Source organism: Sus scrofa, chromosome 14 (genome assembly GCF_054392235.1).
Source record: "Sus scrofa isolate SSC_HxYL_T2T_F1_AM1 chromosome 14, Sscrofa_HxYL_maternal_Yorkshire_Landrace_v2.0, whole genome shotgun sequence".
NCBI lineage: Eukaryota > Metazoa > Chordata > Mammalia > Artiodactyla > Suidae > Sus > Sus scrofa.
In genome coordinates, this window is record NC_139396.1 from 24,517,528 (window position 1) to 24,529,539 (window position 12,012).

General features: G+C 56.3%; 1 protein-coding gene across 1 annotated transcript in view; it reads right to left on the reverse strand.

The window, feature by feature from the left end:
• Nucleotides 1-1,403: 1,403 nt before the first annotated feature.
• LZTS1 (leucine zipper tumor suppressor 1) overlaps nucleotides 1,404-12,012 on the reverse strand; it is a 59,991-nt gene continuing 49,382 nt past the window's right edge. The window contains exons 2-4 of the mRNA XM_001925505.5: nucleotides 11,265-11,741; nucleotides 8,752-9,543; nucleotides 1,404-5,047 (exon numbers count right to left, since the gene is read on the reverse strand). Of these exons, the coding sequence (XP_001925540.1) occupies nucleotides 4,394-5,047; nucleotides 8,752-9,543; nucleotides 11,265-11,609 (1,791 nt within the window). The 5' untranslated portion in view covers nucleotides 11,610-11,741 and the 3' untranslated portion in view covers nucleotides 1,404-4,393. The remainder of the gene's footprint in view (nucleotides 5,048-8,751; nucleotides 9,544-11,264; nucleotides 11,742-12,012) is intronic.

Genomic DNA, 12,012 nt, shown 5'->3' on the forward strand with positions numbered 1-12,012 from the left:
AGGCCGGCAGCTGCAGCTCTGATTTGACCCTTAGCCAGGGAACCTCCATATGCTGCAGGTGCAGCTGTCAAAAGGAAAAAACAAGCAAACAAAAAAACTCAACCCACTGCCATTTAATGTGCTCATGGTCAAGATTCTGGAAGGGCAGAATGAGGGGAGCAAACCTCGGTTCCAAGGGCGTTGGCTGGATCCTCGCTTAGCTGGAGCCTTGGTGGGACAGCAGGACACCCCCTGCTCCATGGGGTCTCTCCAGCAGACTTGAGGGGCTTCCTCTTTCTTTCCCCCCTTTTTAGGGCCACACTGCGGCATATGGAGGTTCCCAGGCTAGGGGTCGAATTGGAGCTGTAGCCAATGGCCTACACCACAGCCACAGCAACGCCGGATCTGAGCTGCATCTGCAACCTAGGCCACAGCTCAGGGCAATGCCAGATCCTTAACCCACTGAGCAAGGCCAGGGATCAAAGCTTCATCCTTGGAGTTTCCGTTGTGACCCAGCAGAAACGAATCCAACTAGGAAACATGAAGTTGCAGGTTCGATCTCTGGCCTCGATCAGTGGGTTAAGGATCCAGTGTTGCCGTGAGCTGTGGTGTAGGTGGCAGATGCGACTCGATCTGGCATTGCTGTGGCTGTGGTGTAGGCCAGTGGCTACAGCTCCAATTCAACCCCTAGCCTGGGAACCTCCATAGGCTGCGGGTGCGGCCCTTAAAAGCAAATTAAAAAAACAAAACAAAACAAAAAACCCCTGCATGCTCATGGACACTATGTCGGATTCATCACTGCTGATCCACAATGATGAGAACTCTGCGCCTCACATTTTTAATTCCCTCTTTACGTGTCCCTCCTCTCCTGCAACCCGAGCAGAAAACCCCTTTGAGCCTCGGATCTGAGCCCAGAGCGGTAGGGAACGCTTGTTGGGGTGAATGAGGAAGGCTGGCACCAAGAAGTCTGGACAGATGGCCCCTGTGGTGACTGTACCTTCCCAGCTGGGAGGCCCCGGGTGGTGGCAACAATGGCCACTCTGGTCTCCTGCCAGAGACCATATGCAATAGGCCACGAAGTGGGCTGGTGAGGTGAGCAGCTGGAGAAGTGAGGCAGAGGGGCCTGAGTTTGGGGGGGGTTGGGGACAGGTCACTTCGGGAGGGGGACCTTCTGCCTTTGCAGAGGGCCATGCACTTTGGGCTCCTTCACAGATAAGGTCACAGGGTGAATGATGGGCAGGGACCAGCTGGGGGTCTATCTGAGGCCAAGGCCCCTGCTTTCCTACAAGCCAATAATACCCTCCCTCATCCAGGCTGTCCCTGTGTCTTTCGCTGGTGGGAAGGCCATCACTTCTCTTGCTCCAAGTGCAGAGGCCCTGGGGAGCTGCCAAGCCACAGCCAGGGGAAAGAGGGTTGCTTGGGAGGGCGTGAGAAATGGCATTCTTTATTCATAAATAAAAACATAAAATTACCAGAAATAGTTTACATGGCCAAAAGAGGGCATCAAAAATAAATCAAAGCTGTCAAAAGCAGAGCAAACCAAACAACAAAACATAACCAAGAGAAAAACAACTCTGTACACATTCTTCCAAAGGCCAGCCCATCCACAGCCAGCCAGGGGCCGGGGTTCCCGCTCTGTCCCCAGAGGCAGCATGAGGGCGACCACGGGAGCGGTGACGGGGTCACAGCATCTATGTGCACAGGGGCACAGCTTCCTTCCACAGCCAGATGCTGAGGCTCAGCAGGTGCTTTCAGGGGTGGGAAGGCTCCCCAGTTCCCACGGAGCTCAGTGTCCACTGGGGCTGAGTGTGTCAGGCAGGAGTTACTGGGGATACAGCGGCTGGAGGGGAAACCCAGGGCAGGCGCCTCGTGAGAGTCTGGTCATTCCAGGGCCCAGTGGCAGAGTCCTCTCTTGGCGAGGTGGTACTGGATGCTGTCTCTGCAGACAGGGGAGCATTTCTTCATCTCCAGGGAGCCAAAGTGTTGGCTTTGACCCTGCAAGGAGCAGGCTCGCCAGCAGCCGTGCTCAGAGGGAGGGGCGGTGAGCTCCCGCTGGCCTGGGGCCAGACCGCCTGCTCTGAGGTCCTCGTGGCCGACTTCCCCAGTCCCTGCTGAGCCTCTGCTGCTCAGAGCCTCCTTCTGGATTGGGCAAAGTCCAGGAACAGCAGGGAGGTTTTTATGCAGGTAAGGGAAGAAAAACCATATGGCGGTGAGGTCGCTCTGTTACAGGACACTTGTACTCTGGTGCAAGGGGTGCCACTGTGGGCCGCCCTGGGGCCTTGAGCTGGCAGCAGCCCAGGGAGGTCATCCACGGTTGGCCTGAGGCAGGGATGCGATGGTGCCCCTTTGCCCCTGAGCGCCCTCTCCCAGGCTTAGCAGCTACCTCTTGGCAGGCGTGGTCTTGAGGGCAGAGCAATGAGCTTTGGGCTGCTCTTTGGGCAGAGGGGTCTCCAGCCTGGGGAGGCGGCAGCAGCCCCTTTCTTTATTCCTTGGGGGCGGTCTCACTGGGAGGAAGGACTCGAACAAGACAGAGCCTGGTGGAGATGGAGGGACCAGAGACTGTGGTACCAGGAATGAGACCTCTTGGACTTGGGGGTTTGCACGTGCCCAGCAGAGGGGACTGGCCTCCAGGCCTGGAGGGGGCTCTTGGCCTCTTGATTCCAGGTTTAAATCGAGCCTAAGAGCAATGGCTTGAAATTCCAGAAAAGCTCCTCTGTCACATAAAGGCAGGACAGGTGCGGCTTAATGCAGGACTGAAGGCAGTGCCAACAGCAGAGGAGGTGGTGGCTTTGCTCTCAGCCCAGACTCGGGGAAAGAATGTGGTGGCCCTGGAGGAACAGGGGACAGGAGGAGTAGCTCCCGGGGCCTGGAAGGGCCAGCAGTCAGGGACAGAACTGGGGGCACTGGTCTGGAATTGCTGCCATCCTCATCTCTCCTACCTCTGTGAACTCCTCTGGGCCCACAGGCATGAGGCCCAGGAATCCAGCAAGGGCTGGCTGTCCTAAGAACAGCAGCTGCGGCTAGAGGCAAAAATAGAACACGGAACAGCCTGGCTGCCTGCAAGATCTGGCTTGCCTCTGAAAAGACAAGAAAGGAAAAAGAAGGAAGAAGACGAAAAGAAAATTCCCTGAACCAAGAGGCTGAGAAACTACCTTATCTCTTCTCCCCACCTTGGCACATCCTCAGAAGAGAAGCCCAGCCCCCTGCAGGCCCTGGGTCCTTAACAACAAGGATCACATGGACTTGCAGTTGGAGGGCCCAGCTGGTGGCCCTGGGGCTGTTCGGAGGCTGTGTGGGTGCCTCCTACTCTTCTCAGCCCCTGGCACTCTGCGGACCCTCGCTGACCCGTAAAGCCTCTGTCTGCCCTTAGCCCTGGAAGTGAGAAGGGAAACAATGGGCAGCTGGATGGAGCAGGGTGCCAGCCCGCCCGGCACCATCTCAGTGGACACAGGTTATTCTGGATCTAAGCCAAGCCTTGGTTCTTGGGAAAGAACAGCTCAGAATAGCTGCTGGTCAACTTGAACCAGGTGGGGAAACCTGCACCTCTGGGGGTTATGAAGAAAGATCTGGAGGCTCCCCTGGGGACAGCTGGAAGTCAGACCCTCCATCTTTCCTTCCCAGCATCCACCCCAGGGACTGGGACCGATGGCTTTTGGAAGAGCAGTCAAGGGGGTCAAGCCACTAGCCATCCAGAGGTTGCCCATCTCGGTCTGGCCGCTACCACCCAGCTTCTCCCACAGGCCCCCTCCGGTCTGGCTGAGTCTAGACACGCCTGGGCTGCCTCAGCTCACCCCTCCTTTCTGTGACCTGCCAGGGTCAGGAAGCTCTGATGTGGCTCAGCCAGGTTCTTCACACCCCACTCCAAACCCTGCCTCTCAGCGGCTGGGGGACGGGAGGAAATAGCTCGGATTAGGACCCGGTCAGATTCCAAAGCTTCTGGTCCCAAGTGACTGCATCCTCTTCGCAAGGCATCCCAATTGTGGAGGGTGGGGGCGGGGTGGGGGGGAGAGGTTGTGGGAAGAGAGATGGAGGGGAGCTTCCGTCCTGGGGAAGCCGCTGGCCTTCACGGTAGTCTCCACCCTCCCTGGGAGAGGGTATTTTGAACAGAGGTCAAGGTTTAAGGAGCCCTTAACGAGATGATGGAAATCCCAGGATTTATCTCTTAGCAAAGCTAGAGGTCTGGTGGGCCGCAGGGACGAGAAGCGCTGGGACACGGGAAAGGCGGGGCGAGGCCCCGGAGCAGCCCCGCCCCTCCGGCCCCTCCCCTCTTCTCCCTTCCCCTCCCCAGGCCGGGAGGTTTGCGCTTCTTCCAGAGGCCTGAGCAGGGGAGATCGCCAGGGAAGCCCCCATAGACCGGCTCAGCACCCCCTCAGCCTCCCAATGCCAGGTCCCCGGCTCGCTCCCGGGAGCCCCCTCAGATCTCAGTGGCGATGATGTCCTCGTAAGGAATGTCGGCCCCCTCAAGGTCAATCTCCAAGTGCTCCCCCGCACCGTCCCCGCGGGCCAGCTGCTGCAGCGCCTTCTCCAGGCGCTGGTTCCGCTGGTACATGGCCAGGTAGCTCTGCTGCAGCTGCTTCTGGTACTGGATCACCTTCTCCTTCTCCTCCTTCCACACCAGCCGCTCGTGCTGGAAGCCCGAGGACATCTGGTCGTGGCCCTGCCGCTCCTCCTTGAGCTCGGCCCTCAGCCGCTCCAGCTCCCGCTGCAGGGCCGGCACATCCTCGGCGGAGGCGGGCCCCAGGGCGGCCGCGTCCCGGCTCCGCTGCAGGGCGGCCTGGGCTCGCAGCTCCAGGAGCTCCTGCTCCAGCAGGTTCACCTTCTCCCGCAGGAGCTCCGCCTCGTTCTTCTTGCGCTGCAGCTCGTTCTCGCAGACCTCCAGCTCCAGGCCCTTCGTGCGCAGCGCGCTCTCCAGATCCTGCGTCTTCAGCTCCAGGCCCTCCAGCCGGCCCCGCGTGTCCTTCAGCTGAGCCTTCAGGTTGAGGATCTCACTGGCCTTGGCGTTGATTTCGGTCTGGGACTCCTTCAGCTGCTGCTTCAGGAGAGAGATCTCCCCGGACTTCTGGCACACCTGCCGCAGGGCGGGGCGGGGACAAGAGAGAGTGCCAAGCAGTGAGTCTATGTGTGGGGTCGGGGGGCGGGGTGGTGGCCAGAGGGGACAATTTAAAAGAACCAAGCTGGTCCCAAACACCTGCCTGGAGAAAGTCCCCAGCAAGGTGGTCTAGTGACCTATGAAAGTCAAGCCCCACATGTAAGGTTAACCTGACCCCCTTGCTGTACAGTGGGAAAATAAAAAAATTAAAAAAAAAAAAAAAAGAAAGAAAGTCAAGCCCCTTCATTTGAGTCTAGCTAGGTCTGTCCACATACCTGTCTCACCTCCAATTCAGTTTAAATTTCAACCAGTTCCCGTCGTGGCACAGAAGAAGTTGTGGGTTCCATCCCAGGCCTCGCTCAATGGATTAAGGATCTGGCGTTGCTGTGAGCAGACTAGGCTGGGATCCTGCATTGCTGTGGTTGTAGTGTAGGCGGGCAGCTGTAGCTCTGATTAGACCCCTAGCCTGGGAACTTCATATGCCGCAGGTGAGGTCCTAAACAGCAAAAAAAAAAAAAAAAAAAAAAAACCAAAACCTCAACCAGTCCCCAAACCCATAGCTATGTGCAAATCAAGGACATAGGTTTGTTTATATTTATTTAGTTATTTATTTTATTTTTACAGCTGTACCTGCGGCATATGGAAGTTCCCAGGCTCGGGGTCGAATTGGAGCTGGAGCCGCAGCTGCTGGCCTATGCCACAGCCATGGCAACACCAGATCCAAGCCACATCTGCAACCTGCGCTGCAACTTATGGCAACGCCGGATCCTTAACCCACTGATCGAGGCCAGGGATCAAACCCGAATCTTCATGGACACTACGTTGGGTTCTTAACCTGCTAAGTCACAACAGGAACTTCCAAGGACCAGTGGCTTAATCTGTCTGCGGCTGGTCGCTCCATCATCCACATTCAATCAGTGATGTCCCCCGGCTTCCTTTTGGCCACACCCAAGACATGCGGAAGTTCCAGGGCCAGCTGTGCCTTCTGGTTGAGGATTGTCACCATACACAGCAGCAGACTGAGCCGCTGCAAAGCCTGCTGCATCACAAGGGAACTCCATCAATGATGTCCATGCCGGCTTCTGCCAGATTTCCATCAGCCGTATTTATCCCACACCCTCTGGCCTCACCCCTGCACACCCTGTTCACCTCTCCTCCCTCCTGGAGTGAAAACTATATTCACACAATCATGGCTGCATCCCAGTGGCCAGCCTAGCTGGGAGACAGCCTGATGGGTTATCCGCCAAACAACAGCTCCAGTGTTCTCCCCCACCCACTCCTCCACCATTTCTGCTCCTATTTCCTATCAAAAGTCCACCGAGAGCAGCAAACAAAACCAAGGGCACTGACTCAGATCCACGTGTCCCTGGGGTCTTGGCCACTGGGGGTCATGGGTAGCTCAAAAGAAGACCAAGGCCAATCTGGCTGGCTATGTCACAGAGCATTTTCTGTTGGCCTGTGGGAAAACTGGCAAAAATGAAGGCCAGGGCCTGGGCCTCCACAGGATGGATTCTTGTTTGCTTCTTTGTTTTTTTAGGGCCACACCTAGAAGCTCCCAGGCTAGGGGTCGAATGGAAGTTAGAGCCACTGGCCTACACCACAGCTACAGCAACACCACATCTGAGCTGCCTTTGCAACCCACACCACAGCTTATGGGAACGCCAGATCCTTAACCCACTGAGTGAGACCAGGGATCGAACCCACATCCTCATGGATACTAGTCGGGTTCATTACTGCTGAGCCACCATAGGAACTTCGGAAGCCATCTTAATATTGCTTCACTTTTCCCCTCACCGAGGAAACCACCTCTTGCTCTCATGAACCACCTATGAAGAAGGCGCGGCCCCACCCATGATGCTTGGTTGGGACCAAGTCTGCCTTCTCGATGCTGAGCCTATACTTGTTTCATGAAAAGACCAGCAGAGCCACGGCTGAGGCCTGGGCCTGGCTTTGAATTCTGGCTCAACCGGGGTGACCCGGCTGATCCTGGATCTATTAGCGAAAGGGTGAAGTGATTAAAGCTGTGAACTCTGGGGCCTAACCCTTAGAATCAGTTTCTGGCTCTGATACCAGTTAGTGGTGACCTTGGAAAGTCATCTAATGAGTGCTTTGCTATTAAAACTGCTCTCTCTGTCTCATGCTCTTAACTGTAAATTGATGATTCGTAATAGTATCTACTTCATAGGGTTGTTGTAAAGATTTGATGACTGAACCTACAGCCTGCAATTAATAAACATTTTATGCATTATTATCATTATTATAAATTTGTTTGTAATATATTTCTGTGTTATTGTGAATATTTTTATTTTATTTTAGTTCTGGTTTTACTATAGAGCCTGACAGGACAACCTGGGAACAAGGTCAGAGCAATTGACCTTGCTGTGAAGGTCTGGATTAGACAAATGAGGATGGATGTACAATGCCAGCACTGGCCTATGTCTCTGAGATGGCCTGAAGTGTCCCTGAAACCTGGCTGAGAAACGATGGCTGGGGTAGGGTCTGCGGTGCCAACACTGATGGGAAAGAGGAAAGGCACTGGTCCCACAGCTAAGACCCTTTTCTCGCTGGGAAACCCGGCAAACAGAAAGTGACTCTCCCTTGCCACCTGTCTGGTGCCTCCATCCATCACTTCCACAGAAAGACTCCTTTTCTTCCATGCCCGGTAACACCTGTCACTCTAATCCCCAGGATAAGTACAGGCAGCTCAGTGCAAAGAGGTGGCAGGGAGGCTGAGGGTTTGTCACCCCCATCTGGGGTGGCATTGGTCTCTCCAGATACGATGGCCCCTCAGCCCCTTCCCAGGTAGGAGACTCTGGGGTGAAAGCCATGAGCCTTCCAGTTCCCTGCACCACCTCCCAAGGCATCTCAGGTGAGAAAAGGGAGAGGGGTGTGGGGGTTAGGGGGTTAGGCTCTCCAGACAGGCCAGGCCCGGCCCATGTGCCCCCATCTCCAGGTGTGCCTGCGTGAGTGGGTGCATGTGTAAGGGAGCCCCTTGCTTCCTGTCCTCCGTTTCCATCCCAGCCCAACCAATAGAAACCTCATACACACTTGTGTGTGGCGCAGCTAATTCTGTCCCTGAGACCTGCCCGGCTGCAGCCACTCCTACCGGTGGGCGGAGTCCCTTCCCTCAAAAGTCCCAGAGGAATCCTATGAGCTCTCATCTCGTGGGCTCTGGGACCAGCGTGACCTCAGGGTGGCTTGTGGTCCTGCAGAGCCTCTGGGGGAAGATGCAGTGCATCTGCCCTCAGACAGCCTGGCTGGAACTCGTTTCTCTCATTCCAGTTTCTCAGTCAAAGACTCCCTTATTAGTAAATTCAATTCTGGCCACGAGGCCCTGCCGAGGGTGAGGAAAGGGGGAAGCCCAGACTAAGCATCCCCGGCATGGTTTAACCTGGAGCTGCTCCTTTAGGTCAGGAAGCTGTGACCAGGTAGAGCCCTGCGGGGCTTCTGGACACAAAAGACTTTGTATGTCCCATTTCTTGTTTTTAGGAAATGGGCCTCTTTCTGCCTCCATGGTCTTCCCTGAGCTTGAGGGCCCTGTGCTTACAAAGCCGGCAGGTCAGCTCAGTTTCCCTGTGGAATTTGTGTTCCCACCATTGCCTCGAGCCCCAGGAGACCTGCAGAAGGGAGGCGCTGGCACTGAACCCCTGACCACCCCCCTGGGCCCATGCCCGCTGCCTCACCTCCCACTGCGTCTCCTCCAGCGCTGGAGCGAAGCTGGTCTTCTCCTTCTCGTAAGACCTGAGCTTGGTCTCCAGCAGGTCCTGCTCCTTCATGAGGCTCTCGAGCTCCTGCCGCAGCTGCCGCTTCTCCTGCTGCAGCTGGAGCACCTGGAGGTGCAGCACCTGCTGTGCACGCTGGCTCTTCTGCGCCGCCGCCTTCAACTTGCTCTTGGGCTCCAGCCCCTCCAGCTCGTCCTTGCAGCGCCGCGGCCGCTCCTCGTAGGCCTGGCTGGTGGCCAGCTCTTTCTCCTCGAAGCTGCGGTGTAATTTGTGGAGCTCGCCCTCCCTCTCCAGCAGCTTCTGCTCCAGCTCCTGGATGGTGCACTGGTCTGTGGAGATGGGGGAACGCACTGAGCCCTTGTCTGCCTTGCTGGGGTGGCCCAGCTTGCTCCCCCCGTCGGAGAAAGACAAGGCCTTCAGGCTCATCATGTTGCTGTCCTGGAGGATGACGCCCTGGGTGATATTATGGGCTGAGCCCCCAAAACGGCTGGCCGGCCCCACGGGTGTGACCAGCGGGTCCAGCTGGTAGCTGCTGCTGGTGCTGTGTGTGGGCAAGCTGGACATGGAATTCCGGCCGGAGTCAGACAGCGCCCCAGAGCACAGGCTGGGCTTCAGCTCCTGCTCCTTGGGCTTGTCTGGAGGCGCGGGGTGCAGCTGGTGGCTGGCGCTCTCGGGGGATGAGTGGAGGAGGGCGCCTGACCGGGGCAGCACCGGCTTGAAGGCTGTGGGTCTCACGGCACCCTTCTCGGAGCCCTGGGGAGGAAAACAGCCAGTCAACCCTGTGTCTCCCCCCGATGCACCCCCAGCCAAGTGTATGTGCCAGCAGGTGGCACGTGGCGCCTTCCTAGTCGGGAGCCACAGGGGGTGACTCTCTCTCAAGAAGGAGAAATTCCTCTATGCCTAGCAACAACCTTAAGGATCACAAGGCACTTTGTTTTGTGAACTGCCAACCTGTCATCAGCTAGTCCCATCCTCCTGAGATGACAAATTGCCTTTTTTTTTTTTTTTTTTTTTTTTTTGTCTTTTTGCTGTTTCTTGGGCCGCTCCTGTGGCATATGGAGGTTCCCAGGCTAGGGGTTGAATCGGAGCTGTAGCCACCGGCCTACGCCACAGCCACAGCAACTCGGGATCCAAGCCGCGTCTGCAACCTACACCACAGCTCACGGCAACGCCGGATCGTTAACCCACTGAGCAGGGGCAGGGACCGAACCCGCAACCTCATGGTTCCCAGTCGGATTCGTTAACCATTGTGTCACGATGGGAACTCCCAAATTGCCTTTTAAGGTTCACTGGCTGAGACCCCTCCCCACGCCAGGTCTCTGGCTCTGGGCTTCGTGTGGTGCAGGTATGGATGCTGGACGTGGTGTACCCGGAGAAGCCCACCCCTGGTACAGCTTCACTGCCCCTTCCCACAGGCCAGGAGCAGGGACACTGGCTGTGATCTCCCCCAAGAGTTGGGGCGAATCTCTTGAAGTAACAGTCCTTTCCCTAAAGTTGTCATTTTCACTGTTAGATGACTTCATAGTTTATAAGCCCTTTATTTTGAAAAACTCAAAGCTGTATGTGGACCTAAGGGGCCACCCCTAGCATGTAAAAGCTATAGATCCATTCCCCCAGGTGGAGCCAGGGCGCTGAATGCAAACAGTGTTTTCAGTGTCCACTGGCAGGAACCATGAGAGAATTGAGCTGGCATGAGGGCTAAATTTCCTTTTTTTGGGGGGGTGGGGGCTGCACTCACGGTGTAGGGAAGTTCCCAGGCCAGGGGTTGAATCAGAGCTGCAGCTGCCAGCCTACATCATAGCCGCAGAAACTCAGGATCTGAGCTGCATCTGTGACCTACACTGCAGCTTGTGGCAACACTGAATCCTTAACCCACTGAGTGAGACCAGGGATCGAACCCGAATCCTCGTGGATACCAGTCAGGTTCTTAACCCACTGAGCCACCATGGGAACTCCCTGGATTTCTGAGCATGTAGGACTCCTTACCCTCATCCCTAATTGATGATGATGATAGCAAACAGCCTTATCCAGCAAAGATGCTTTGGGGCTGGCTTGAGCAGGAGTTGCTGCCCACCAGAGCAACAAAGGAGGGAAAACCCCCCTCCACGAGTCCACTAGCAAGAGAAGCCGCTAGCTCTCTCCAAGTGGGCTCTCCACCTGCTCTTCCAGACAGTAACTGAGACCCTTCTCCTTCCTACGAGCTTGAAATTGCTGCTATTGGTCCTGCCTTTGCAACCCAAAGTTACACCCTGGCAGAGCTCAAAAAGTCTTTCATTTTCCCATTGCTCTTTGCTCAGGGGTCACCACTGCGCCTTTCCCTTGTCTAACCTTTGCTCAATGGCCTGTCTGAGCACTCCTCCCCTCACCGAGTCACCCAGCCTCTTTTAGCCCTCCATGGCCACTCCCTGCCCCCTGTCCCCGCCGCTTCAGGGCTCTCTCCTGCTTTCCCCACCCACCCTGGAGTCCCCGCTTACCATTTCCAGCTGATTGGAGAAGGGCATGAGCTTGGGTGGGGTGGACGGGCCGAAGTCAACCCCAGCCTGGCCTCCTAGGTCCCCACTGGACAGTGCGGTGTAATCGGGACGGTGGGAGCCCCGAGCCTTCTGGCTGACCTTGATGTAGAAGAAATCTTCACTCTTGCCCATTTTGGAGCTGGACTTGCCATGGCCTGAGTCCTGAGAGAAGCCAAATCTCAGCAGCCCGTCTGAGTACCGATTGAGTTTCTTCAGGTGCGAGGATTTCCGCAGCTTGTATTGGGAGGCCCGGCAGTGCTTGCTGTGGAAGCCGTGGCCGGAGATGAGGCTGCTGACGCTGCCCATGGTGACACGGGGCTGAGGACAGGCGGGGCAGAGCAGGGACCTGGCGTGGCTGTGGCAGCAAGGGGCAGTGCTGGCTCTTTGAAGAGACTGCGGTCATAGCAGAAGCCTCGCAGAGCCCCAGGGAGCCGAGATCTGGAAGGAGACACAAGGCAAGGTCAGCCTGGGGCGGGTCACTGCTCTGTCCCCACCAGTGACTCACAGAGGAGGGATTCTGACCACTAGATTTGAGCAGCAGAGAAATATGTTTCTCTTGACAGAAGCTTGGCCCTGTGTCTGTTTCTGGGCTCTCCACTCATTCTTCCTTTGTCTGCTAATTCAGCAACTATCCTCCAAAAGCCTACGTGGGGAATGGCTCTGTCCTCAGCACTGGGATACAGGAGTGACTGGAGCAGTAACAGTTTAG